The following is a 26238-nucleotide window of genomic DNA, read 5'->3' as shown; positions in this document are numbered from 1 at the left end:
AATTTCCTGGAGAAATTTCCTGACAGTTAGAACAATCAATCAGTGGAACAATTTGCCTCCAGAAGTTGTGAATGCTCCAACATTGGAAGAACGTCCAACGTCTTAAGAAGATGTTGGACAACTATTTGTCTGAAGTGGTGTAGGGTTTCCTGCCTAGGTAGGGGGTTGGACTAGAAGACCTCCAAGGTCCCTTCCAACTCGGTTATTCTCTTAACAGTTGCAAGGATTGCTTATGTCTAGCCTAGTGAAGAGAAGGACCAGGGGGGACATGATAGCGGTGTTCCAATATCTCACAAAGAAGAGGGAGTCAAGCTATTCTCCAAAGCCCCTGAGGGCAGGACAAGAAGCAATGGGTGGAAACTAATCAAGGAGAAAAGCAACTTAGAACTAAGGAGGAATTTCCTGACAGTTGGAACAATTCATCAGTGGAACAACTTGCCTCCAGAAGTTGTGAATGCTCCAACACTGGATGTTTTTAAGAAGATGTTGGATAATCATTTGCCTGAAGTGGTGTAGGGTTTCCTGTCTAAGCAGGGGGTTGGACTAGAAGACCTCCAAGGTCCCTTCCCATTCTGTTATTCTCTTCTATTCTAAACCTTTAATACGGAAGAATCAGATTGCAACCTCTGTTTGCAACTCTGTGGGTACCGCAACTACAGACTTAAACTTAACTTAAAACAATTTGGGAAACTATTTTTTTTAAAAAATATTTCTCAATGCCCTGCCACTGAAATCTGAATTTACGTGTGCGGGAGAGACTACACAATGACAAGAGGATCTTATGAATTATCTGTCAAGGTAATAGAGCCATTTTTGGAACGTGCGAAAAAGCTGTCTGGTTCAATCAGCCAACACTTTCTCCTTTTTTTCCCCCTTGCTGGGAATGGTACCTTCGGGTGAGCTGGGCGCCAAAGAGCCAATCCAAAACTTCAATCCGATGAAATCTCGGAATCACCTCTGAATCAACTGAACTGATCTGTTGGTTTATTCTGATACGAAGACCACCTCCTGCACAGTTTTTCACAAGAAATCAACTTCTGGAGCAATGTTTACAACAACCTAATCACAGATCTAAAAGTTTGGGGTTATTTCATTTGCCAAAGCGTGTTCTCTAGAAATGACAGATTTTATTCAAAGCGCTTGGGGTCCAATTCTCTGATTCAAAAAAAGCTTGGAGTTAAGACGACGGTGAAATATGAATGTCCTTTTAGAAACAGGAGAGTTAGAAATATTTAATTCACTTGATGAATATGTACTACTGCATATTATTATCATATCTACAGCAGTGGTGAAATCTAAAATTTGTTACGACAGGTTCTGTGGGCGTGGCTTGGTGGTGATGGGGTAATGTGACTGGGTGGGCGTGGCCAAATTTTTTTTTCCAAACTTTTAAAACCACTTTTTCTACAAGCTCTTCGGTGAAGAGGTTGTAAAAACTGCTTTCAAAAGGCTCTGACAATCCCAGCTGAGCCGTGCGATCATCAGAGGCTTTTTTTTTTTAACTTTTAAAAGCATTTTTTCAGCCGAAGAGGTTGTAGAAAAAATGCTTTTAAAAGTAAAAAAAAAGCCTCTGATGATTGTGCGGCTCAGTTGGGCATGTCCGGGGGGGGGGGGCAGGGATTTTTGCTACCAGTTCTCTGAACCACCCGCCTCCATCGCTACCGGATCGGGCGATCCGGTCCGAACCGGGAGCATTTCACCCCTGATCTACAGCCAAATCACTCAGTTTGGGGATTTTTGAAAATCCTAAATTTTGCAGGTGGGTTATCGTTCTTTGGCCCGTTAGTTACTTGAACGTGTTTGTCTTTTGCAACCTTCTAAATCTCAGACAAAGATGTCGCTAGACACATTTTCTTTGTGCATTGGGAAGTAGGTATTATTATGTCTACCCAACCTTTGATTCATTTCCCTTCTGAATAATTTAAGGCAAGATCTCACATACATTTTCAACAAGCAGATGGAAGCGGATAAGTGGTCGTAATCCCGCTGCTTAGTCACAAATCCAGAGGAAATCAAAGGCCAGCGTTGAGCATTTTACAACGGGTACGAGGTTTCATTCCACCAACTTCCCCATAAATAAATAATAAACTTTGCAATCACCTTTTTTTTCCATTCACTCCTCCCACCCACCCCCAAAAAACAGCCAACAAGCACGTGAATAAGGTTTTAAAACATCGTTTTTAGTGCCAACAACAACAACAACAATTCATTGTAGTCGATGCAGTTTCCTGGTTTTGCCAAACTCTAAACCAGGGGTGTGAAACTCAAGGCCCGGAGCCCAGATCCGGCCTGCCGGATGCTTAGATCTGGCCTGCGGGGCCAGCTTGGAAAACAGCAAAGGACCGGCCTGCGGGGACTCTTCACGCGTGGCCCCCTTGCACCCCATTTTCGCTGGCAGAGGGCTAGCAAAACAAACTAAAAACAAAATGAAAGGAGAAATGTTTCCCCTTTTGCATTTGAGCATGCAAGAAGGGACAGGAAAGGAGAAAGGGAAAGAGGCAAGTCAAAGGAAAAGAAGGCCAACTCTGCCCACTGCCAGGAGTTCAATCCTGACCAGCTCAAGGTAGACTCAGCCTTCCATCTGTCCGAGGTCAGTAAAATGAGGACCCAGATTGTTGGGGAGGGCAAGATGCTGACTCTGTAAACCACTTAGAGAGGGCTGTAAAGCACTGTGAAGCGATATATAAGTCTAAGTGCTCAGACACGAGTACGTTGCTGGAAGTAGTGCTTAAATATCAAGCTGTCCATTTGATGCTCTTTTTAAGAGCCAGGCTAATGCCAAGGAAAGTCCCCATGATGGTACGGGCGCCCACAGGCACCAGGTCGGGGATCTAAGCTGGAGAACATTGTAGGAGCAATGAGTGACCCAACTCAGCGTTAGTTTAAACTAACAAGAGCTGCAGAGTTGACCTCTCTTCTGGGGTGGGTTTAAAGGGAACAATTCAATCAGCGCAGGGCGAAGGAGAAACTGCGTGTCGCTTGTCTCTTCCTTTGACAACTTTGAAATGATTTCCATTTGATGCCAGAGGCCATTCTCGGATGATCCCCGAGGTCAGGCTTCATTTCCAGGGCTTCTGATTAAATGAACAGGAGGGGAATTTTGCAATGACTATCGGCCAAACGTGTCTGACAAGAGAACTGCTGAAGCCTGGAAAGAAAGGCTGGGAATGGCTAAAACTCATCCCACCGAGAAGTCCAGCTTGCCGGACCTCGGCTCGCTAAACTCAGACTGCCCCACTACCATGGGGGAGAAGAGAACAGGACATCTCACCGTTTTTCTATCCATGCAACAGGTTGCCAAAGTCTTTGTCTGGATTTCAATGATTGAATGATAGTTGTCTGAATAAACATCACTACACCAGGAGCAGCATGAACAGTGACAACAGTCTGAGAGAAGGATTACACACACTATACAATACAGGATTTCTGAGTTCCTCACACACATACAATTCACAGGAAGGGGGAAGAATCTTCGTTAAGTCACACATTTTTTTTTTTTTTTGGAGCAAGAGAGAGAGCCAGGGGTGGGCTGCTGGAGGTTCGTAGGGGTTCGGGAGAACCTCTAGCTAAGATTCTATGCAGTTCAGAGAACCCCCAAATCCCGCTCTTGGCTGGTCCCGCCTACCCCGCCCCTCCCAGGAATCCCCATGTGACCTGTTTTAGATGCAGGTAAGTGTATGTGCGGAGGCTCGGGGAGGGTGAAAAACAGGCCTACCGAAAGTTCGAGAAGGCCGGAAACAGGGCCGTTTCCAGCCTCCAGAGGGCCTCCGGAGCCTGGGGAGGCCGTTTTCACCCGCCCGGAGGCTCGAAGAAAACCTCCGGAGCCTGGGGAGGGCAAACCCTACCGCCCCACTGTGGTGCAGGAGGCCAACTAGGCCACACCCACCATGGCCACGTCCAACCAACAACCGGGCAGAGAAACCGTTGCTAAAAGTTTTGAACCCCACCCCTGGAGAGAGCAACAGATTTTGCTTCCAACTTTGCTTTTAAAAAAAAAACCCAAAAACCAAGGATGTTAGCAACTGAAAAATTCTCCTCCAGCTAGCTCAGACTGTGGAACAAGAGCTATGGAGATCTTCTAAATAAGCCCTTTTTTTGTGTCTTGGACTGTACATTTTTAATAAATAAAATAAATAACCCATAACCGTACTCCAAAGGGGCTTCTCCTTATCATCTTGAATTCTGCAATCTTTAAGCTTCCTGGCAACATTGTTCTTGAGACAGCAGGAGGATGCTCCTTGAAGAATGTGGATGAGACGGTGTAATTAAAGGATACCTTGGTCATGGTTATATTGACAGTGTGATGTCAGGAGTGTTCTTGGCTGCTCTTAGGTTCTTTATGTTGTTTCTAATTCTGGTTGTTTTTCTTTCTTTTCTTTTCTTTTTTGACTCAGTTTCTAGTTTTAACTGCTAGCTGCCCAGAGTCATATATATGAGGTGGATGGATGGATGGAAGAAAGGAAGCAGGGAAGAGGGAGAGAAGGAAGGGAGGGAGGAGGAAGGGAGGAGGAAGAGGAGAAAGAGAGGGAGGGAGGGAGGGAGGGAGGAAGAGGAGGGAGGAGGAGGGATAGGAAGGAAGGAGAGGAAGGAAGGAGAGAAGGGGGAAAGGGAGGGAAGGGAGAGAGGAGAGGGAGGGAGGGAGAGAAAGGGAAGGGAAGGGAGGGGAAGGAGTGGAGAAGAGAGGAGGGGGAGGGGGAGAAGAGAAGAGAAGAGAAGAGAAGAGAAGAGAAGAGAAGAGAAGAGAAGAGAAGAGAAGAGAAGGGAAGGGAAGGGAAGGGAAGGGAAGGGAAGGGAAGGGAAGGAAAGGAAAGGAAAGGAAAGGAAAGGAAAGGAAAGGAAAGGAAAGGAAAGGAAAGGAAAGGAAAGGAAAGGAAAGGAAAGGAAAGGAAAGGAAAGGAAGGAATCAAGGAAGGAAGGAAGGAAGGAAGGAAGGAAGGAAGGAAGGAAGGAAGGAAGGAAGGAAGGAAGGAAGGAGATGTTGAGAGGGGAAGGGAGGGGAAGGAAAGAAGGAAGGAAAGAAGGAAGGAAGGAGAGGAGATGAAGGGAGAGAAGGGAAGGGAGGAAGGAAGGAAGGAAGGAGAGGTTAGGAGGGAAGGGAAGGGAAAGAAAAGAGAGGAGAGGGAGGGAGGGAGGGAGAGAAGGGAAGGGAAGGGAAGGGAAGGAAGGAAGAAAAAAGAAAGAAAAAAAGAAAGAGAGAGAGAGAGAGGGAAGGAAGGAAGGAAGGAAGGAAGGAAGGAAGGAAGGAAGGAAGGAAGGAAGGAAGGAAGGAAGGAAGGGGTCTGAGCTCCAACCCAACTAACATGCTGCAATCTGTGGAATCTACTTGCCATCCATGCCTAAATCCCAAGGGATCCACAAGCCACCCAGGACTTCCTGGGAAGAAAGAATAACAATGAAACCAGCGTCACAACACCTTTTCAACCGAGGTGGCGGATTTTCAGCCAGGCTAGAACAGAAGCCAAGTATCTGATGGACAGGCTAACCGTGCCAGGTGTGAAAAATCGATACCAAGAAATGCAGGTACCCAGGCCAAACATCTCATCAAAACAGCATTACAGAAAAGCGTAATATCTTGAAAGCAGTTAAGGAAGAGGCAGCGGGCTGCCAAGCTAATTAGATATGCCAAATTCCCACTCCAGATTACGGTCCCCTTATTTAATGGCTGGTTGATTTGAGAAGCCAAACCAATTTCCTCCTTCCTTTTCATCGGGGGTCATTCCAGTAATGGCGTGGCTATAAAACGGGAAGGAAACGTACTGGCCGTGGTTTAGAAAACACATCTACGTGCTTAAATTGCTCTGTGTGTATTTTGTAAAATACAACCAGCGATGGAAAGCAGGTTCCGTTTTTAGTCTGGTGGGCAGACAACCACTCAACATTACAACATTTGTTTGTTTCTATGCCCTTGCTTGACCCACTTGATGGATACCTCTCAATAAACCCATTCATGAAGACGCCGGGAAATTAATTTAACCCAAATTATCCTATAGCCATGATGGGCCTTTGGATTGAAGAGCCTTGGTAGTACAGTGGTTTAAAGCACCCTGTTATTAACACAGCTGCCTGCAATTACTGCAGGTTCGAATCTCACCAGGCTCAAGGTTGACTCAGCCTTCCATCCTTTCTAAGGTAGGTTAAATGAGGACCCAGTTTGTGGGGGCAATAAGCTGACTTTGTATAAATATACAAAAGGATGAAGGCTATTGCTTAGCATATTGTAAGCTGCCCTGAGTCTCCGGAGAAGGGCGGCATATAAATCAAATTTAAAAAAAAAAAAAAGAGGACCCAGATTGTGGGGGCAATAAGCTGACTTTGTATAAATATACAAAAGGATGAAGGCTATTGCTTAGCGCATTGTAAGCTGCCCTGAGTCTCCGGAGAAGGGCGGCATATAAATCAAATTAAATAAATAAAATAAATAAATGGCGAACCTGTAGCACGCAAGCCGTTGCCCTAGGTCAGCTCCATTGTGCATGTGCGCATGCCGGCCAGCTGATTTTTGGCTGGCCCCACCCACACCGCCCGTCCCTTCCAGGAGTCTCCACGCGGCCCGTTTTGGATGCCAGGTAAGTACAGGGCTCGCACGGAGGCTCCTAGAGGGTGAAAAACTGCCCTCCCGGAAGTACTGAAAGTCCGGAAATGGGTCTCCAGAGGGCCAGGGGAGGCTGTTTTAACCCTCCCCAAGACTCCAGGAAAGGGAGAAAAATAGGCCTACCAGAAGTCTGGAAACGGATCGTTTCCAGCCTCCAGAGGCTTCAGGGAGACCCGCTAAGCCCAAAATGGGGTGCGGGGGGGGTTGTGTACACATGCCTGGGGGAGTGGGCGAGAGCAGGGGGGTCACGTGTGCATGCACAGGGGGCGGAGCAGCATGGGGGGGTCATTCATACATGTGCAGGGGCAGAGGGGGGCATTGCATTATGGGTGTGGGCTTTCAGCACCCGAGGAAAAAAAGGTTAGCCATCGCTGTCCTACAGTGTATGTAAAATAATTCTGAATCTGTGTATCATTGTGGGAATAACAGAATAACAGAGTTGGAAGGGACTTTGGAGGTCTTCTAGTCCAGCTCCCTGCACCAGCAGGAAACCCTGTACCTTTTCAGACAAATGGTTGTCGAATCTCTTCTTGAAAATGGAGCACCCACAATTTCTGGAGGCAAGTTGTTCCACTGATTGATTGTTCTCACTGTCAAGACATTTCTCCTTAGTTCTAGATTGCTCCTCTCCTTGATTAGTTTCCATCCATTGCTTCTTGTCCTGCCTTCAGCGGTTTTGGAGAATAGCTTGGCTCCTTCTTCTTTGGGGCAGCCCCTGAGATATTGGAAGACTGCTGGGAGCACCTAAGACCCATCAGTCATCCCAATAGGATTGGTCCACCTGACTTGTTCTGGCAGAAGGGGCATGCTATGGACCTCAGCGGTCAAGGAATTTTGACTGGCAGGATCCAGAAGAAGGGGCTTTTTGGTCGTGGCTCCTATCTTCTGGAACCTCATGCCCCTTTGAGGTGAGAACTGGCCCCACATTCTTGGTTTGGAAGGGTCTGAAGACTCTGCTGAATGGCTTAGGGCTCCAAAGAGGCATCTGAGTTAGTTGACTAGGAAGAAGTTCCACCTCTTTTTTTAAAAAAAAAAACCTCATTTGATTTCTATTCATTTTAATATTTAGGATAGAATAGAATAACAGAGTTGGAAGGGACCTTGGAGGTCTTCTAGTCCAACCCCCTGCCCAGGCAGCAAACCCTACACCACTTCAGACAAATGGTTGTCCAACATCTTCTTAAAAACTTCCAGTGTTGGAGCATTCCCAACTTCTGGAGGCAATTTGTTCCACTGATTAATTGTTCTCACTGTCAGGAAATTTCTCCTTAGTTCTAGGCTGCTTCTCTTCTTGATTAGTTTCCACCCATTGCTTCTTGTCCTGCCTTCAGGTGCTTTGGAGAATAGCTTGACTCCCTCATTTCATGTCTTCGTGTTCGCTACCTTTGTTTTTATCATGTTCGTAAGCCACCCAAAGTCGTTTGGCAGTGAGATGGGTGGCATATTAGTTGAATAAATGAAAATTAACACCAAAGGCCCCTTATTCCTAGCATATTTTTTTTCATCCATACCTGTTTTGCATAGAAAAACAGCGGTGCAGGGATTTGATCAAAGGAAGCAGCATTATTGAACACCGTTTCTCAAAAAGAAGAAGAAGAAGAAGGAGAAGAAGAAGGAGAAGGAGAAGGAGAAGGAGAAGGAGAAGGAGAAGAAGAAGAAGAAGAAGAAGAAGAAGAAGAAGAAGAAGAAGAAGAAGAAGAAGAAGAAGAAGAAGAAGAAGAAGAAGAAGAAGGAAGGAAGGAAAGAAAGAAAGAAAGAAAGAAAGAAAGAAAGAAAGAAAGAAAGAAAGAAAGAAAAGAATCCCTTGCAACTTTCTTAAAGAAAACATTTGTCTTTTCTGTTGACCTTTCCTGTTCTCCTGGTGCTAAAAAGGCTAATATTAAAAAACAAAAAAAATCCTCAGATCTTAGAGAAATATGACGACGCTGTAGACACACAACACGGGAGAACGACAAATGTACAATATTGTGGATCAATGGAGGGGAGGGAGGAATCTTGTGGAGGGGAGGGGAGGGCTGGGAGAAAGGGAACATGTACTGAAGGATATGCTGATACAGCTGTAAGATAATGGTGTGAATTCAGCTCTTATCGGGTAATTTTTTTTTTTACAAGAAACCTTCTATGCATCCAACGAAGTAGGTCAGGTATCTGGGAGAAAAAGCGTGCAAGGTGCTTTATTTTCTTTGAGGATTCCTGGATAATTTGGCAAAACTGCAGAACTGAGCGTTTTTGCCACCTCTGGGCTAAGTGCTTTCGAAAATTGAACAAAAAGGCGGAAGGGAAACAACAGCGCGTATTAGGAACTATAGGATACAGTAGCCCTAATGAAAGCCAGTCAATTGAGGTCTGTTGGACTCTTATCTTCTACTCTTACGGTGTCTATACGTTGAGGATTGGGGGAATGCAATGCTTCATTTGGGAAGGGGGATGTTGTGACCCCAACTCCCGAGCCTGTCCTAACGGAGGAAGAGGACTCAGAAGGTGATGGGGAGGAATTGATAAGGCCTCCCGCTCCAGGACCCTCCTCTCTGGCAATGCCTCAGGTTCCATCCGAAGGCCAAGAGGAACAGCCTGGGATATGCCAGGAGGAAAGCATATCGGAACAACAACAGATAGGGAACGAGGATGATGAATCCTGGCTTGATCCCAGGCAGCATCGGAGGGAGAAGCGTGTGCAGCAACGAAAGAGGCGTGGGAGGGCCAGAGATTGAGCTGAGTCACTGAGCCACACCCCACAAGGAATAAAAGTGGGTGTGATTGCTCTTCAGGCTTTGTGACGGTCAAAGTTAAAAACCTGAGAGTCACGTCGCGTTACCTGGAATCTGGCTTGTGCATATTTGGATTGGACCTCGGCTAACTCTTGCTTTGTGGATTACTTTTTGCTACTGAACCGGACTGAGGATAAACTCTCTCTTGCTGACTGTGAGTGAAAACTGATTTGGCAGGCATTTCGCAGTTTACTGCCAAAACTCTTATCTGCAAGAGTTTCTAGTCTGATTGCTTAATAAAATCTTGGCAAGCGTGCCTGGTTGTGTGTTTGCCTGTGTGGGGAAGGGGGACAGAACAGGGGAGGGGAAACCTTAGCAAAGCAGAAGCTCTCAAAATTTGGGGGTGGGAGGAAGAAATTGTAAGTCAATTCATTCTCCTCATATCAAAAGCACCCTTCCCTTCTCTTGAAGATGCCAGGTCAAGAATAGCCAGGATCTTGGTTGCCTGAAGGAGATATATACAGTCAACACCTTGAATTGTGACCGGAGACCAATAGGTCTAATCACCTCTAATCAGTTCTCATTTAAGGCACAAATGACCAGGTTCAAATTAGCATACTTTGGACACATTATATGAAGACCTAATTCTCTGAAAAAGACTTGAATGTTGGGAATGGTGGAAGGTAAGAGAAGAGAATGGCCAACAGGAAGGTTGATGGACTCATTTACTGAGGCCATGGATGTGACTTTGAAAGATCTGAAAAGCCAGCTGAGGGATAGCACGTCATGGAGAAAAATCTATCTATGTGGTTGCCAGGAGTAAAAACAACTCGATGGCACATAATCAATCAGAGGTTGTTGAGGGATCAAATCAAAAGCTTCAAACACAAAGCACTGGCATATCATTCATTGACTCCATTAATCATTGGACCAACACTACAGAATATCACTCTACCCCATTCAGCTAGACTATCCTGTAGGAGATGGCCAATTCAAGACCTGGAGATACACAAAAATGATCTGCATCCTGCCCTAGGCAGTTCTGCTTCTGGACTTTTTGTGTGTGTGCTTAAGATCAAGAAATGTAGGAAACAGTTGACAGCAGTTCTGTGGGGGGGGGAGTGAAATCCATATCTCTGCTTTTCGAATAACATTCCCACCTAGCCGCAGAGTCAATCTCCTGGAAAGATTCTGCAGGCAAGACCACAAATGTCTTAATGTCAATGTATTTAATTGGGTCAAAGGTTAGGTATGTGTTCTCTGAACATAATAATCAGCAGTGAAGTCAAAGAAAAATTAGCATAGACTTTCCCTGAGGTTCTTTTGGATTAAACTGCCCAGCAAAATTCAATCAACGGATGGTCAGTTTCAAAATTTTGATGCCTAGTCAATCCTTCAGAAACAAACGTTTGAGATATAGAACAGCTGGAGTATGGGGGTTTTTTTCCTTCCCTTCTTCTTCTTTTATTCAGTCATGTTCGATTCTCGGAGATTGCCTGGAGAAGTCTCTGCATTTTTCTTGGCAAAGGTTTTTCAGAAGTGGTTTGCCATTGCCTCCTTTCTAGGGCTGAAAGAAAAGTGACTGGCCCAAAGTTAGACATAGAATAGAATAGAATAACAGAGTTGTAGGGGGACTTGGAATTCTTCTAGTTCAACCCCCCTGCTTAGGCAGGAAATCCTACACCACTTCAGACAAACGGTTATCCAACATCTTCTTAAAAACTTCCAGTGTTGGAGCATTCACAACTTCTGGAGGCAAGTTGTTCCACTGATTAATTGTTCTAACTGTCAGGAAACTTCTCCTGAGTTCTAAGTTGCTTCTCTCCTTCATTAGTTTCCACCCATTGCTTCTTGATTTTAAAAAAAAGGTGCTTTGGAGAATAGCTTGATTCCCTCTTCTTTGTGGCAGCCCCTGAAATATTGGAAGACTGCTATCATGTCACTCCTACTCCTCCTTTTTATTAGACTAGCCATGCCAGGTTCCTGCAACCATTCTTCATATGTTTTAGCCTCCAGTCCCCTAATCAGCTTTGTTGTTCTTCTCTGCACTCAGTCGGCTTTGTGCTTAAGGCAGACTCGCGGTTTCATGATTTCTAGCCTGGTGCTAAAAAAAAATATGGAAATATCTGCCTGCCAGCTTAGAGCACACACCCAAAATGCTAAGTAGCTAGTATTCAACGCACACCTACTGCTGTCTGGAAAAGAGCCCAGTGACATAAGGAAAATTGCCAGAACTCTCCTGGCACAAGAACTCATAGGCTGGAGTAAACCAGAAATCTGTCTACCTCCAAGGGCTTCTCTTGATCCAGTTTCTGTGGCTGTTATTGGGATTATACACGATACTAGGCTGTAAATAAAGGTTTTTCAGGCGGATAGGATAAAGTTTACTAAAAGAATAGTGTTTCAAAATAAGGTTGAGACAGTGTGCAAAAATAGAGTGGAGAGTATCAGTGCGCTGTCCTTGGTTCTGAAATTGAACCGTGGTCGTTGAACCAGGCAGCTCTCCATGGTGCTGAACTGACTTTCAAGAACTGTCCTATACAATCTTCTCTTGTTTGAACTCCAAATACTTTGGTGTATTTTGCATAGTCCACAGTGCCTAACTCTTTCTTTCTTTCTTTCTTTCTTTCTTTCTTTCTTTCTTTCTTTCTTTCTTTCTTTCTTTCCTTCCTTCCTTCCTTCCTTCCTTCCATCCATCCATCTATACATACATACATACAAACATACATACATACATACATACATACATACATGTCAGCCTAGAGTTTTGATTTTTTAAAAAAACTTTATATGATCTGCCTACACACTTGGTCTGGATCAGTCAAAAACTGTGTCTAATACATTTGTGTGTGTTTTTTAAAACTACATGCAGTGCAATGATGATACTAATAATTAATAAATTGGGAGAAAGTGTTATAGAAAAAAAAACCTCAAAGATAATCTCCATCTGGCCCCCTTTTTTTCTCTGATCATCTTTTTTTCCTCCTAATCTGGCAAGCCGAGTGAGGAGGAAAACTTTTACTCTAACCCTAAAGTGCCACCTCAGCTATTTTGAATGGCAGCTGTCAATTCAGAAAAAAATTAATTAGAAATTAGATGACAGGAAGACACTGAACAAAAGCAATGGCAACGGTGAAAAAAATTGTTAAGACAAATATCCCTGAAGGAAAGCAGGCAAGTTTAACAGATTGCGGCTAGTCAGTCAGGATGTCTTTTTAATGATCAGTCTATAGAAACCGTATTAGCATTTGTAAAACCAGCAGAAACACATAATATGGTAACTAATCTGAAATGTTCGCCTGCATCATTTTTGTCCATTGATTGGGTAAAATCATGCACGGGCAATCTGAAACCTTAAGACACATAAAATCACCATGTGGGGACTTTTTCCTTCAAAAAGAACTTTCTCTAAACACAATTACCCAAAATAGATAGTCTGCTTCTCCGTCATTTTGAGGAAGAAATTACAGATAGCACTAGTGCTTAGACTTATATACCGCTTCACAGTGCTTTTATAGCCCTCTCTAAGCAGTTTACAAAGTCAGCCTATTGCCCCCAACAATCTGGGTCCTCATTTTACCCACCTCAGAAGGATGGAAGGCTGAGTCAACCTTGAGCCAGGCAGGATCGAACTCCTGGCAATGGGCAGTTAGTCTTCTCTCCTTTCCAATTTTTGGCAAATACAATTCTAGCTGCTGTTAAAACATTCACAATTAAATATTGCAGTTCTTTATTAAATGTCTCTGGTAAGATCCCTAATAAAAATGTCTCTTGTTTAAAGTCAATATGTCTCCTTGTCATTTTTTCCAACCACGTGTGTATCTTAGTCCAATATCTCCTTGCTTCTACACATTTCCAACACTTCTCCGATTTATTCTTAAACATTCTGGCTATCCTCGCCGAGGGTAGGTGCCACCTGTAAAACATCTTATACAAATTCTCCTTATATGCTGTAGACATTGTCATTTTATAATTATGCGACCACAATTTTTGCCATTTCCCTAAATCAGTAACTTTCTTGATGAAAACAGAACTAATTTCTTAGATGGGCAAAATGTTAACAGGTAGTAGCTACCAACAAAGTGGCCAACAGTGAAATAACTTCTGGGACTCTACTATCAGAGGTGTGAGAGCGAGTTCTCACGCCGTTATTTTTTTTTTTAAGCAAGGTAAGAACAATCTGTCGCAAAACAGCTGACAGATGGAAACGGGCCAGCCCACTCAAAAATAGGGGGGTGCGCAATCCTTGATATAGTGTTGGAAGAAAGTCAAACACAAGGCAGGTTTTATTTTAGTCTTCCTAAAATAGAGCTAGTTTTCAATCAACTGTAGTCGGTCAAGAAAGATTTGTTATTTTGAGTTCTAAGATTTTCTTGGGACATTATTTAAAGAGCACCAGTCTGCTCAAGTGAGTTAAGGCTGAGAAATATCATATTTTTTTTTGCACTATAAGATGCTCCAGAGCATAAGACGCACCTAGCTTTTGGAGAGGAAAACAAGAAAAAAAAATCTGCCTCTGCCTCCAAGCATCCATCGGTATTCATCTGGCTAGCGTCCTTGCAGCAAACAGCGAACTGCCTGGTCAGCTTCAGCGCATTATTGTAGCCTGATTTAGCATGAGCAGCTGATTGGCGGTTGGATCCATCTCCCGGAATACTGCCAATCAGCTGTTCCAGGCTGCGGGGATCGCCACTGCCCATCACCGCTGCTGCTACCTCCATGTGTTCCATTTTCGGCCTCCATGTGTCCTGTTTTTGGCCTCTATACATCCCATTTTCAGCTCGTTCCAGGTGGTGGGGATCACCACTACTGTCAATCGCCACTGCTGCCGATCGCCGCTGCTGCCTATTGCCGATGGCAAATGGCAGTGGCGAAGGATGGCGAGTGGCAGTGGCAGCAGCAGAGAGCGGCAAGTGGCGGTGAAAGGCAGTGAGCGGCAGTGGTGATTAGCGGTGATAGGCAGTGGTAGCGGTGATCCCCGCCGCCTGGAACGGGCTGAAAATGGAATGCATGAAAAATGGGGCACGCAGAGGCCAAAAATGGGACACGCAGAGGCTGAAAATGGCCAAAGGGTGGGGACCAGCAGGTGGGCATGGCTTCAGCAACATTCGCTCTATAAGGCGCACAGATATTTCCACCCACTTTTGTGGGGGCGAAGTGTGTCTTATAGACCAAAAAATACAGTAATAAGTGAAGGTACAAAGTCAATAAAACCCAAAAGCAAGTTAACTGAAGATTCAAGATTACACCTCTTGGCAACCTTCATCCTTGTTCATGCCGATAGGACCGTACACAATATAATATCATTTATAGGATCCGTGATGCTCTCTGAACTTGGTAATTTTCTTGCAGACATTTCAGGCTAACCCTGATGGTGTTACTTAGTTGGGTCATTAAACATCTGCAGGAAAACTTTCAAGCTCAGAGACCACCAGGGACCCCACAGTTCAACCCTGAGCTACAAATATTCTCTTCTGTAATACAATTTATCTGGGAAAAAACTGGATAGAGAAAGCTGCTTTAATGAATCTTCCATCCTACAAATAACAATTTACTGTTTTCTGAGCTGCACAGTTGGATGAGTGTTTTCATTGCCTATTGGGCTGAACATTATGTACCTAAACTTTCTGGAACTTTTCAGTTTGCAATCTTTAATCTTTTCATTCAAGAATTTTAAATTTAAACCTCACGGACTAGGTGAGACAACATCCTAGCCAGACTCTTTATGTTTCTAGCAATACAATTCTCTGCCCCCTTGAAATGCTAACCCTCTGCATTTCCTATTATATCATCCATCACATTCGTCAACTGTAAAGAGATATAAACAAATTGGGGTAGGGTTTTTTTTGTTTGTTTGTTTTTGTTAACCAAAGATCACAAAATAAAGCTAGACAAAAGAGAAGCCCTTAGTTTACAGCCGCTAATTAAACCACTGATGAGAAAAGCTTTTTTATTAAGACAACTGGATATATAAGTCGTGGAAAGGGAAGGCATAGAAAAAAATGTCTTATTTGTTTACGTAGCTTGTAAATATTTTAGAAACACTATAAACCGTTTCTTACACTTACAAATGAACCCTAGAGAAACATTGAGAGACTTAAAAAAGACAACTTTTAATGATTTTTTTTTCATAATGGAATTCTGCACATCCCTTCTATGTTGTAGCTTCAGTTTTTGGGCAGCACCCTACAATTCTTTAATTTTTTAATGCCAAAAAGGCCAAACATTAAGAGCTGTTAACCTAATCTTGCGAAGCTTCTTCTCCGGTAATATTGTATTGCAAATTAGGGCATACAAAACCTTTGCTAGACCAATTCTTGAATACAGCTCATCTGGCTGGAACCCACACTGCATATCGGACATGAATACAATTGAGAGAGTCCAGAGATATTTCACAAGAAAAGTGCTCCACTCCTCCACTCGCAACAGAATACCTTATGCCACCAGACTTGAAATTTTGGGATTAGACAATTTAGAACTATACCACTTTCGGGTTGACCTCAGTAGTCAATGACTACTTCAGCTTCAACCACAATGATACACGAGCACACAATAGATACAAACTTAAAGTAAACCCTCCAAACTCGATTGCAGAAAATACGACTTCAGCAACAGAGTGGTCAATGCCTGGAATGCACTACCTGATTCTGTGGTTTCATCCCCAAACCCCCAAAACTTTAACCTTAGACTGTCTACTGTTGACCTCACCCCATTCCTAAGAGGTCTTTAAGGGGCGTGCATAAGCGCATCAACGCGCCTACCGTCCCTGTCCTAATATCCCCTTTTATTCATATCTATTTCATGCATTCATAATTATGTTTATACTTCAGGGGTGAAATCCAGCAGGTTCTGACAGGTTCTGGAGAACCGATAGCAGAAATTTTGAGCGGTTCGGAGAACCGGTAGCGGAAATAATGAGTAGTTCAGAGAACCAGCAAATGCCACCTCTGGCTGGTCCCAGAGTGGGGTGGGAATGGGGATTTTGCAATATCCTTCCCCTGGAGTGGGGTGGGAATGGGGATTTTGCAGTATAATAAGTAAGAGCCTTGGTACTACAGTGGTTTAAAGCACCCTGTTATTAACACAGCTGCCTGCAATTTACTGCTGGTTCGAATCTCTCCAAGGCTCAAGGTTGACTCAGCCTTCCATCCTTTCTAAGGTAGGTTAAATGAGGACCCAGTTTGTGGGGGCAATAAGCTGACTTTGTATAAATATACAAAAGTATGAAGGCTATTGCTTAACGCACTGTAAGCCACCCTGAGTCTCCGGAGAAGGGCGGCATATAAATCAAATTAAAAAAAAAAAAAGTATCCTTTCCCTGCCACACCCGCCACGCCATGCCCACCAAGCCACATCATGCCCACCAAGCCATGCCCACAGAACCAGTAGTAAAAAAAATTGGATTTCACCACTGTTATACTTACATCTGTTATCTTACATGTTCGACAAATAAATAAATAAAATAAATACAACAGAAGTAGGGAATTTTTTGAACCAGCTAATCTACAAAGGTTAAAAAGAAAAATGTTTTTGCCCTACTGGATACTTAATGACTGAAGTTACAGCCCACCCCCAAAAGATACTTATAGCCTCCTTCCAAACTTCGGATGGCCACCGCCTCATGGTCACATGACAGCATTTGGGGGCTTGGCACCTTGTCTGCGTTTATGGCTGTTTGCAATATCCCGCAGTCACCTGAGTGGTTTCCAACATTTTTTTCCCAAACACCAATGTCTCCTTCCGATTTTCGGCAAAAAAACCTCCTCACAGCTAACGGCGAACTCGCTTTAGAACTTCAAAGTTCACTTTATGACTGCATTTGCTTAACAACTGCCTCAGACAAGCTCCTAAAATCAAGCCTCTCCGGTGGGTGACCTGCTTTACAACTGTCCTGATTTACGACCATCACGGGCAGGTTCCATTGCAGTCCTAAATCAAGGCCATTAGAACGCAGCATGAAATTGCAGCATGAGACACCAGATTTCCTCAAAGTCGAGAAAGGGACACAAACACACAAAAATCTGCAGAATTGCAGCTGAGTGGCGGCTCTTCCAGAAGGAAATTTCGATTCCTACAGATTTCTGAACAGATGAAACATTAACCAGGGTCAAAGATGATGGGATCGTGGCAGTTGGAAAAACCAAGTCACATATTCCGTACGGCAGCCCCGATTTACAGAAGGAAAAATAGGGGAGGCACGTTACCTAAAGCGGAGATTTAATGTATTATTATGCTTCTGCGCAAATGTGGAAAGCGAATGGTTGTTTATCTCGATTTGCCAAACGGTGCAACTGGGAGAGGAAAGAGCAGAAATAGCCAGAAATAGCCAGAAACAGTTGGCTTTCACAAACTGCCACCTCCATTTTGGCAAAAGTGTTCCACAACAGTATAGGGAACAGCATAAACAAGATTCCAGCAAATTTTGCCTTTTTTTCTTTTCTTTTTTTACTTCAGTGAGGCCTTTCAGTGAGGTAAAACTACATGTTCTTCCCTCAGTGCCAAGAGAATTTTTTTTAAAAAAAATCCAGCAGGAAAAATCCATATATTTCCCCAAAGTTGACCTTGAACTCTTGTCCCAAGCATTCCAGAAGTTAGTATGTTCCTAAGCAAAACATTATTTTGGGGAGCTATCTTGCCCATGTCATTGATTGATTGATTGATTTAGATAAGTCCAGGTACTTCTCAACTTACAACAGTCCAATCTCTTCTTAAAAGCTTCCAGTGTTGGAGCATTCACAACTTCTGGAGGCAAGTTGTTCCACTGATTAACCGTTCTAACTGTCAGGAAATTACTCCTTAGTTCTAGGTTGCTTCTCTCCTTGATGAGTTTCCACCCATCGCTTCTTGTCCTGCCCTCAGTGGCTTTGGAGTATAGCTTGACTCCCTCTTCTTTGTGGCAGCCCCTGAGATATTGGAAGACTGCTATCATGTCTCCCCTAGTCCTTCTCTTCATTAAACTAAACATAAGTAATCCTTGCAACTGTTAAGAGAGTAACGGAATTGGAAGGGACCTTGGAGGTCTTCTAGTCCAACCCCCTGCTTAGGCAAGAGACCCTATACCCATGATGGCGAACCTATGGCACACATGCCCAAGGTGGCATGCAGAGCCCTCTCTGTGGGCACACGTGCCGTCACCCCAGCTCAGCCAGCTGGTCGTCAGATTTCCGAGGCATGCATGCATGCCAGCCAGCTGGTCATCGGCTTTCTGGTGCTCTGGCATGCGTTCATACATGCACATACACGCTTTCCAGTTTTGGCACTCTGTGCCTAAAAGGTTCACCATCATTGCCCTATACCATTTTGGACAAATGGCTGCCCAAAGTCTTCCTACAAACTTCCAGTGATGGAGCACCCACAACTTCTGGTGGCAAGTCGTTCCACTGGTTAATTGTCCTCATTGTTAGGAAGTTTCTCTTAATTCCAGGTTGCTTCTCTCCTTGATTAGTTTCCATCCATCGTTTCTTGCCCTGCTCTCAGGTGCTTTGGGGAAATAGTTTGACTCCCTCTTCTTTGTGGCAGCCCCTGAGATGTTGAAATAACGGCTATCATGTCATATCTGCCGCCAATTTGCTTCGACCATAAGATTCTTGTAGAGAGTGCTACCATGCAATAAACTATAGTCATCTGAACCCCACTTGCTTCCTGATTTATTGGGCCCGACACTGAGCCAATGAATCATTTTCATAATTTCATTTCAGCCTGTACCCTTAAATGGCATAGTCTTACCTTTACCACAGATATGCAATACAGACGGGGGGAGAAAAAGATAGACTGCAAAATAGAGATAAGTTCCTTGCGCACCGAAGGAAAAAACCTTGGCCTGATTTGAGGAACAATGAAAATTAATGTAACAGAAAGAAAGAAGGAAGGAAGGTGAGGTTCATGATTTATAGCCGATCTTCTGAATATAGGGAACTAATCATAATGATAACGCTACTGGCAATTTTACTCGCAACCAGAAGGTTTGGGGGTTGGGTAGCTAGAACAGCTGTGTTTGTTTATGTCTTGTTGCATTTAGATCCTGCCTTTCCTCCTGGGAGTTCAAGGCAACATACATGGGAATATCTCCTCATTTTCTTCCTACAACGTCAGAGAGAGAGAGAGAGAGAGAGAGAGAGAGAGAGAGAGAGAGAGAGAGAGAAGAAAGAGAGAGAAGAAAGAGAGAGGGAATGAGAGAGGGAGAAGAAAGAGAGAGAGAAGAAAGGGAGAGGGAGAAGGAGAGAGAGAGAGAGAGAGAGAGAAAAGATGGAGAGAGAGAAGAAAGAGAAAGAGAAGAAAGGGAGAGGGAGAGAGAGAAGAAAGAGAGGAAGAAGAAAGAGGGAGAGAAGAAAGAGGGAGAAGAAAGAGAGGGAAAGAGAGAGAAGAAAGAGAGAGGGGAGAGAGAAAGAGAAGAAAGAGAGAAAGAAAGAGAGAGAAGAAAGAGAGAGGGGAGAGAGAGAAGGAAGAGAGAGAGAGAGAGAAAGAAAGAGAAGAAAGAGAGGGGGGAGGGAGAGAGAAGAAAGAGAGGGGGGAGGGAGAGAGAAAGATAGAGAGAGACAGACAAACACTTGGCCCCAAATCTCCTTGATTAAAAACAGAGATTTCAAAGGAAGTTCCTCAGATACACCTCAAACACTAACCACTACAATACAGGTAGTCCTCGACTTACAACAGTTCGTTTAGTGACCGTTCCAAGTTACAACGGCCCTGAAATAATGTGACTTATGAACGTTTTTCACAGTCACAACCTTTGCAGCATTCCCCGTGATCATGGGCTCGAATTTCAGATGCTTGGCAACTGGTTCCTAAACTTATGACCTTTTCCTGTGTCTTGGGGTCACATCATCCCCTTTTTGCGACCTTCTGATCAGCAAAGTCAAGGGGGAAACCAAGATTCCCTTTAACTGCGGTGATTCACTCAACAACGGTGGCAAGAAAGGTACAAATGGGGCAAAATCCACTGAACAAACGTCTCATTTAGCACCATAGATGTTGGGCTCGATTGCCTCTCATTGAACCTGATGCCATTTAAAGGTAAAGCTAAAGGTTCCCCTCGCACATATGTGCTAGTCGTTCCCGACTCTAGGGGGGCGGTGCTCATCTCCGTTTCAAAGCCGAAGAGCCAGCGCTGTCCGAAGACGTCTCCGTGGTCATGTGGCTGGCATGACTCAACGCCAAAGGCGCACGGAACGCTGTTACCTTCCCACCAAAGGTGGTCCCTATTTTTCTACTTGCATTTTTTACGTGCTTTTGAACTGCTCGGTTGGCAGAAGCTGGGACAAGGAACGGGAGCTCACCCCGTTACGCGGCACTAGGGATTCGAACCATTGAACTGTCGACCTTTCAATTGACAAGATCAGCATCTTAGCCACTGAGCCACTGTGTCCCCTTTTGATGCCATTTATCTAGTCCTAATTCTTAGCTTCTTCTTTCAAGATTCAGCGTGAAGACTCTTCCTGGCTAAGATGATAGCAGCAAAATATAAGATGTAGCCCTGTTTGTAGATGCTATGCAATATAAACCTTCACATTTCCCTTGGACACGTTGAGGTGTCACTTGCAATCACATAGAAGTTGGTGCCCAGAAGCTGGTGAGCAGTGCACCAAATGTGAAAATACAAGTCATACTGAATCATGGATTATTTATGAATTTGGATAACTTGGAACTGCGTCACTTGCGGTCAGACTTAGGTATTGCATACAAAATTGTACGTAAGTCATGTTTTACCTGTAAATGATTTTTTTCTGTTTTTAATCGCAATAATACGCGGGCGAACAACCGCTTTAAACTCAGTGTAAATCGTTCTAAACTTGACTGTAAAAAAAAATACGATTTTTGTAACAGAATTGTCAAAGTCGGGAATGCTCTATTTGATTCAGTCGTCTCAGCTACAAATTTGCAGAGTTTTAGTCACAAAATGAAGGGGACATGGTGGTTCAGTGGCTAAGATGCTGAGCTTGTCAATTGAAAGGTTGGCAGTTCAGCAGTTTGAATCCCTAGTGCCGCGTAACGGGGAGAGCTCCTGTTCCTTGTCCCAGCTTCTGCCAACCTAGCAGTTCGAAAGCACATAAAAAATGCAAGTAGAAAAATAGGGACCACCTTTGGTGGGAAGGTAAGGGTATTCCCTGCGCCTTTGGCATTGAGTCATGCTGGCCACAGGACCACAGAGACTTCTTCGGACAGCGCTGGCTCTTCGGCTTTGAAACGGAGATGAGCACTGCCCCCTAGAGTTGGGAACGACTAGCACATATGTGTGAAGGGAACCTTTACCTTTTACCTTTACCGCCCACCCAAGTTTTATGGCTCCCGGTGTTTTGTTTTCTGTGAGAAATTGGTCCAAATGGCTCTTGGAGTGTTTAAATTTGCAGACCCCCAGTATAGGGTCTCTTGCTTGAGTAAGGGGTTGGATTAGAAGACCTCCAAAGTCCCGTTCAGCTCTGTTATTCAGTTAACCCTTCAACTCAATGGAGAGAGACACCTAGGGTATACCTTAATATACCCATTGCGATGTCATTTTGGGTCAGTAAAACAGGAAAATCCGGACCCCGCTCCCGAGTGAAAAAAACCAACAGATGATTTTTAAAAAGGTAATATAGGTCTGTTCCGCTGAAGTTTTTCTCGTGCTTTCTTTTCTTGAAAAAGAAAATCACTTTTTATCGGATGTACCTATGCAAAAATACAAACCCAGCAACGAGAGCTGATTGATTTGTTGGCTTCTTCTCTGCTACTGTTTAACTGTTGCTATGGGAATGCAACTGGGGAAAAATAACTCTCTCTCCATTAACCAGAACGGATCATGTAAATCCTTGCCATGAAACAATATAGCTTGTCTCCAGCCTGTAATTTTCCTTTCCACCTCTAATGGATAGAAAACATTTGAGGGGCTGGAGCTAAAACCCTTACACGTTAACAGATAGATATGTAATAGGCCTCCTTTCAGACGGGTATTTAGACAGTTGTGATACCTTCCTTAAATTATCTTTATTTATAGTAAAGCAAAGGGTTATGTAATACGATACTAATTAGAACTATATTTAGACTCTGAGAGATGAGCTCCTGGATCCGTAGACCAACAAGGTGCAGCTGAAGCTAGATTGGACTACTCCAATAAGGAAGAAGAGCAACAAAGATTTATTTATTTATTTATTTATTTATTTATTTATTTATTTATTTGTTTATTTATTATTTATTTATTTATTTATTGGTTCGATTTATATGTTGCCCTTTTCCGGAGACTCAGGGCGGCTTACAATGCATTAAGCAATATGATTAGGCTTACAATGCATTAAGCAAGATGATTAGGGGACTGGAGGCTAAAACATATGAAGAATGGCTGCAGGAACTGTGTATATCTAGTTTGATGAAAAGGACTAGGGGTGACATGATAGCAGTGTTCCAATATCTCAGGGGCTTCCACAAAGAAGAGGGAGTCAAGCTCTTCTCCAAAGCACCTGAAGGTAGGACAAGAAGCAATGGGTGGAAACTAATCAAGGAGAGAAGCAACTTAGAACTAAGGAGAAATTTCCTGGCAGTTAAAACAATTAATCAGTGGAACAATTTACTCAATCTTTACTCAAAACAGCTTGAGTAGAATAGCCTAAAGATAAAACAGCAGCTGGACTAAACATTCATGTAACTATCATTTTACATTGAAACAACTATAAAGAGATTTTGCACTGGCTTATACATCCTTGGTTGGGGGAAAAGATGTCATTTCAGCACCATGGACAGTAGCAAGGTTCCGATGGTACGTTTACCATTAAATTCATATTTGATTACTAATCCTCATAAACTACCCTATTAAACATTCCATATTGAAAGAAAACCATGTCAGGGCCCTACTGTATCAAGGGTCGCCAGCCAAGAGCTCATCCATCATGTATTGCCCCCAAAAGAAACATGCTTGCTTGATATTAAACTGTCAAGAGTCTAATTCAAGCATTTTAGTCCTGTGTCTGTAGGATCTGTCTACACAACATAAATTCAGATCGTACGCTAGGAATCAATCCATTGAACTCTCATTGGTTCAATCTTGTTGAGGCAGCACATCCTTCAGCGTGCCAGCTCCTGGGCAGTTCTGTGTCTTGAGGGACTTGCAAGAACTAAAACGAGGAAGAAAACCATCAAAATAAATAAATATAGCTGGCTGTAGAGGAATCCAATAAATAATCGGCGGACATATCTAAATGTCAGCTACATTTTCTAAATAAGAATTCAACATCCTGTATTGGAAAACAATAGGAATTCCTTTATCAGAAACTGGAGCCAGAATATTATCTGCTAGAAATGGCAAGAAGAAACTGGACTGCCATCTGTCCAAAATGGTGTAGGGTCTCCTGCTTGGGCGGGTGGAGGGGGGTTGGACTAGATGATCCACAAGGTCCCTTCCAACTCGGTTAATCTCTTAAAAGATAAGCCCAATAGAGATAGTCTAAATGAATTTACAAGGCTTCATTTAGTGACCATTTGTTCTGCCCCAGCTACGGACCCCAAAGAACACAGCACAGACAAAGTCTGTACAAAACTTAAATTTACTAAAATAACTCAGTCTTTTCCAAACAAAGGCTGTTAATAAACTTTCTTAACAACCTACAAGAAATCAAAGATAAAGTAATCACAATCATCTTACTAAGGTTGGCAGAAAGCCCAGAAGCAATTTGCAGAGAATCCAGATGCCAAAGAAAACGAACTAAAGTTGTTCCCTACAAATTGCTTCAGTCGGCGTTCCTCCTTAAATAGGCTAAGGGAGTGGCCAATTAGCCCCAAGCCTTACTCTCAAGGAGACCTTCTCCTGAGGAGCCACTCCTGCCTTTTGGCTGCTCTGCGTGACCATGCACGAGAAGAGGCTCCTCCTCTTCGTCCTCTTCACTTAAAGGAGTTTCTGGAGTTTCTGGAGGCCCTGGCTGAATCCCTGCCTCTGGCACCACATCTTCTCCAGCCTCCTCACTGTCCGACTCAAGCGCCCACTGCACAGGCTGCTGGCGCAGCACCACACCAGCCTCCTCGCTGTCAGAATCAGCTACAATCTGCACAGGCCGCTGATGGGCCACAACACCGTTTGAAGTTACAAGGGCCCTGAAAAAAGGGACTTATAACACCTATGAACATAGCAGCTTCCCTATGGTCATGTGATCAAAACTCAGAGGTTTGGCAACTGACTCATATTTATGACGGGTGCAGTGTCCCGGAATTACGTGATCTGCTTTGGCGACCTTCTGATGAGCAAAGACAATGGGGAAACCAGATTCATTTAACAACTGAGTTACTAATTTCATGCCTGCAGGGTTGTAAAATGGGGCAAAATTTACCGAACAACTGTCTCACTCAGCAACAGAAATGTGGGGCTCCGTTGTGGTCACAAGTTAAGGATTGCCTGTATTCTTGCAAATTTTGCACCCCCCAATCTGCTGCTCTTCCATGTTTTCCGGGATTTTCAGCCAGAATGATTGAAAATATCTTGGGACGACGTCTTCCAAATTACAGCATTCGGGGGCACGCGTGTTTTTATAAAATGGAAATAGGTCTGCCTTATTCGACTTGGTTTAGAGATATGAAATGCTAGGATCCTTCACGGTAATCAAATCAGAAGCCTGGGAATTTAACACTACTGGAAATTCTGAAAGCTAACTTGGCAACACGTCCGAGGGCATTGCGTCGGAGGAGAGCTGAGCTGGGTAATTTGCAAGATTTTTATTCCCAACTGGAATGAGAGTAACATCCTTTGCTGTTAGCCTCACTTTCAGTGCATTTCTGATATTATATATGGAGTATTAGGGTCACATATCTGTGGCCCCAGCAGGCTACCAAGGTGATGATTTGATGGGACATGAAGACACTTAAACCACCTTTTTCCCAGGATAGGGTAGGGTAGGGTAGGGTAGGGTAGGGTAGGGTAGGGTAGGGTAGGGTAGGGTAGGGTAGGGTAGAGTAGAATAGAATAGAATAGAATAGAATAGAATAGAATAGAATAGAATAGAATAGAATAGAATAGAATAGAATAGAATAGATATAGGAGAGGAAATGGAATGGAATGGAATGGAATAAGCTGGAAGGGACCTTAGAGGTCTTCTAGTCCAGCCCCCAAGCAGGAGAACCTCTACTATTTCAGACAAGTGACTGTCTAGACTCCTCTTAAAAACCTCCAGTGATGGAGCCCCCCACGATTTCTGCAGGCAAGCTGTTCTACTGGCCAATTGTCCTCACTGTTAGAAATTTGTTTTCCTTAAATCCACGTTGCTTCTCTTTTTGATTAGTTTCCATCCGTTATTTCTTGTCCTGCCCTCCAAGTGCTTTGGAGAATTTTTTTTTTTTTTTAATTTGATTTATATGCCGCCCTTCTCCGAAGACTCAGGGCAGCTTACAATGTGCTCAGCAATAGCCTTCATCCTTTTGTATATTTATACAAAGTCAGCTTATTGCCCCCACAAACTGGGTCCTCATTTCACCTACCTTAGAAAGGATGGAAGGCTGAGTCGACCTTGAGCCTTGGAGAGATTCGAACCCTGCAGTAATTGCAGGCAGCTGGTCTTAATAAGCTTAATAACAGGGTGCCTTAAACCCCTGTACTACCAATTTGACCCCCCACCCCCACTCTTCTTTGCGGCAGCCCCTCAAGTACTGGAATGCTGCTACCCTGTTGCCCCTAATTCATCTTTTCTTTATACTAGCCAAACTCAAATCCTTTCTGCTCAATTTTGACCAGCGAGGCAGGTCCAAACCTGGTGGCTTGGTAAAGGGACTCCTAATGGTCAGGCCACAAGAAAGTACCTATTTTGAACAACAACAACAGCAACAACAAAAAAACACCTCTTGGCCTCCTTCTCCAAAGGCACTTAATTATCCCTTCCAAAACTCGTCCTTTATTTACCTGAATAAAATGAACATTTGCTCTTAATTGTCCTACTGGCTGAAACGCAAGATATCTAAGAGAAAAAAAGAAACAAATCTGATCAGCAAACG

General features: G+C 43.7%; 1 protein-coding gene across 1 annotated transcript in view; it reads right to left on the bottom strand.

Annotated features, from left to right (window-relative positions):
- The window catches only part of IL1RAPL2 (interleukin 1 receptor accessory protein like 2), a 204866-nt gene that overhangs the window by 169665 nt on the left and 8963 nt on the right, over window positions 1-26238 (bottom strand). The window contains exon 3 of the mRNA XM_070951777.1: window positions 26147-26201. Within this exon, the coding sequence (XP_070807878.1) occupies window positions 26147-26201 (55 nt within the window). The remainder of the gene's footprint in view (window positions 1-26146; window positions 26202-26238) is intronic.

Source organism: Pituophis catenifer, unplaced genomic scaffold (genome assembly GCF_029215685.1).
Source record: "Pituophis catenifer annectens isolate HBS135680 unplaced genomic scaffold, rPitCat1.0.hap2 SCAF_11, whole genome shotgun sequence".
Lineage (NCBI taxonomy): Eukaryota > Metazoa > Chordata > Lepidosauria > Squamata > Colubridae > Pituophis > Pituophis catenifer.
The sequence above is the reverse complement of the archived record's forward strand: the minus strand, read 5'-3'. Positions and strand labels throughout refer to the sequence as shown.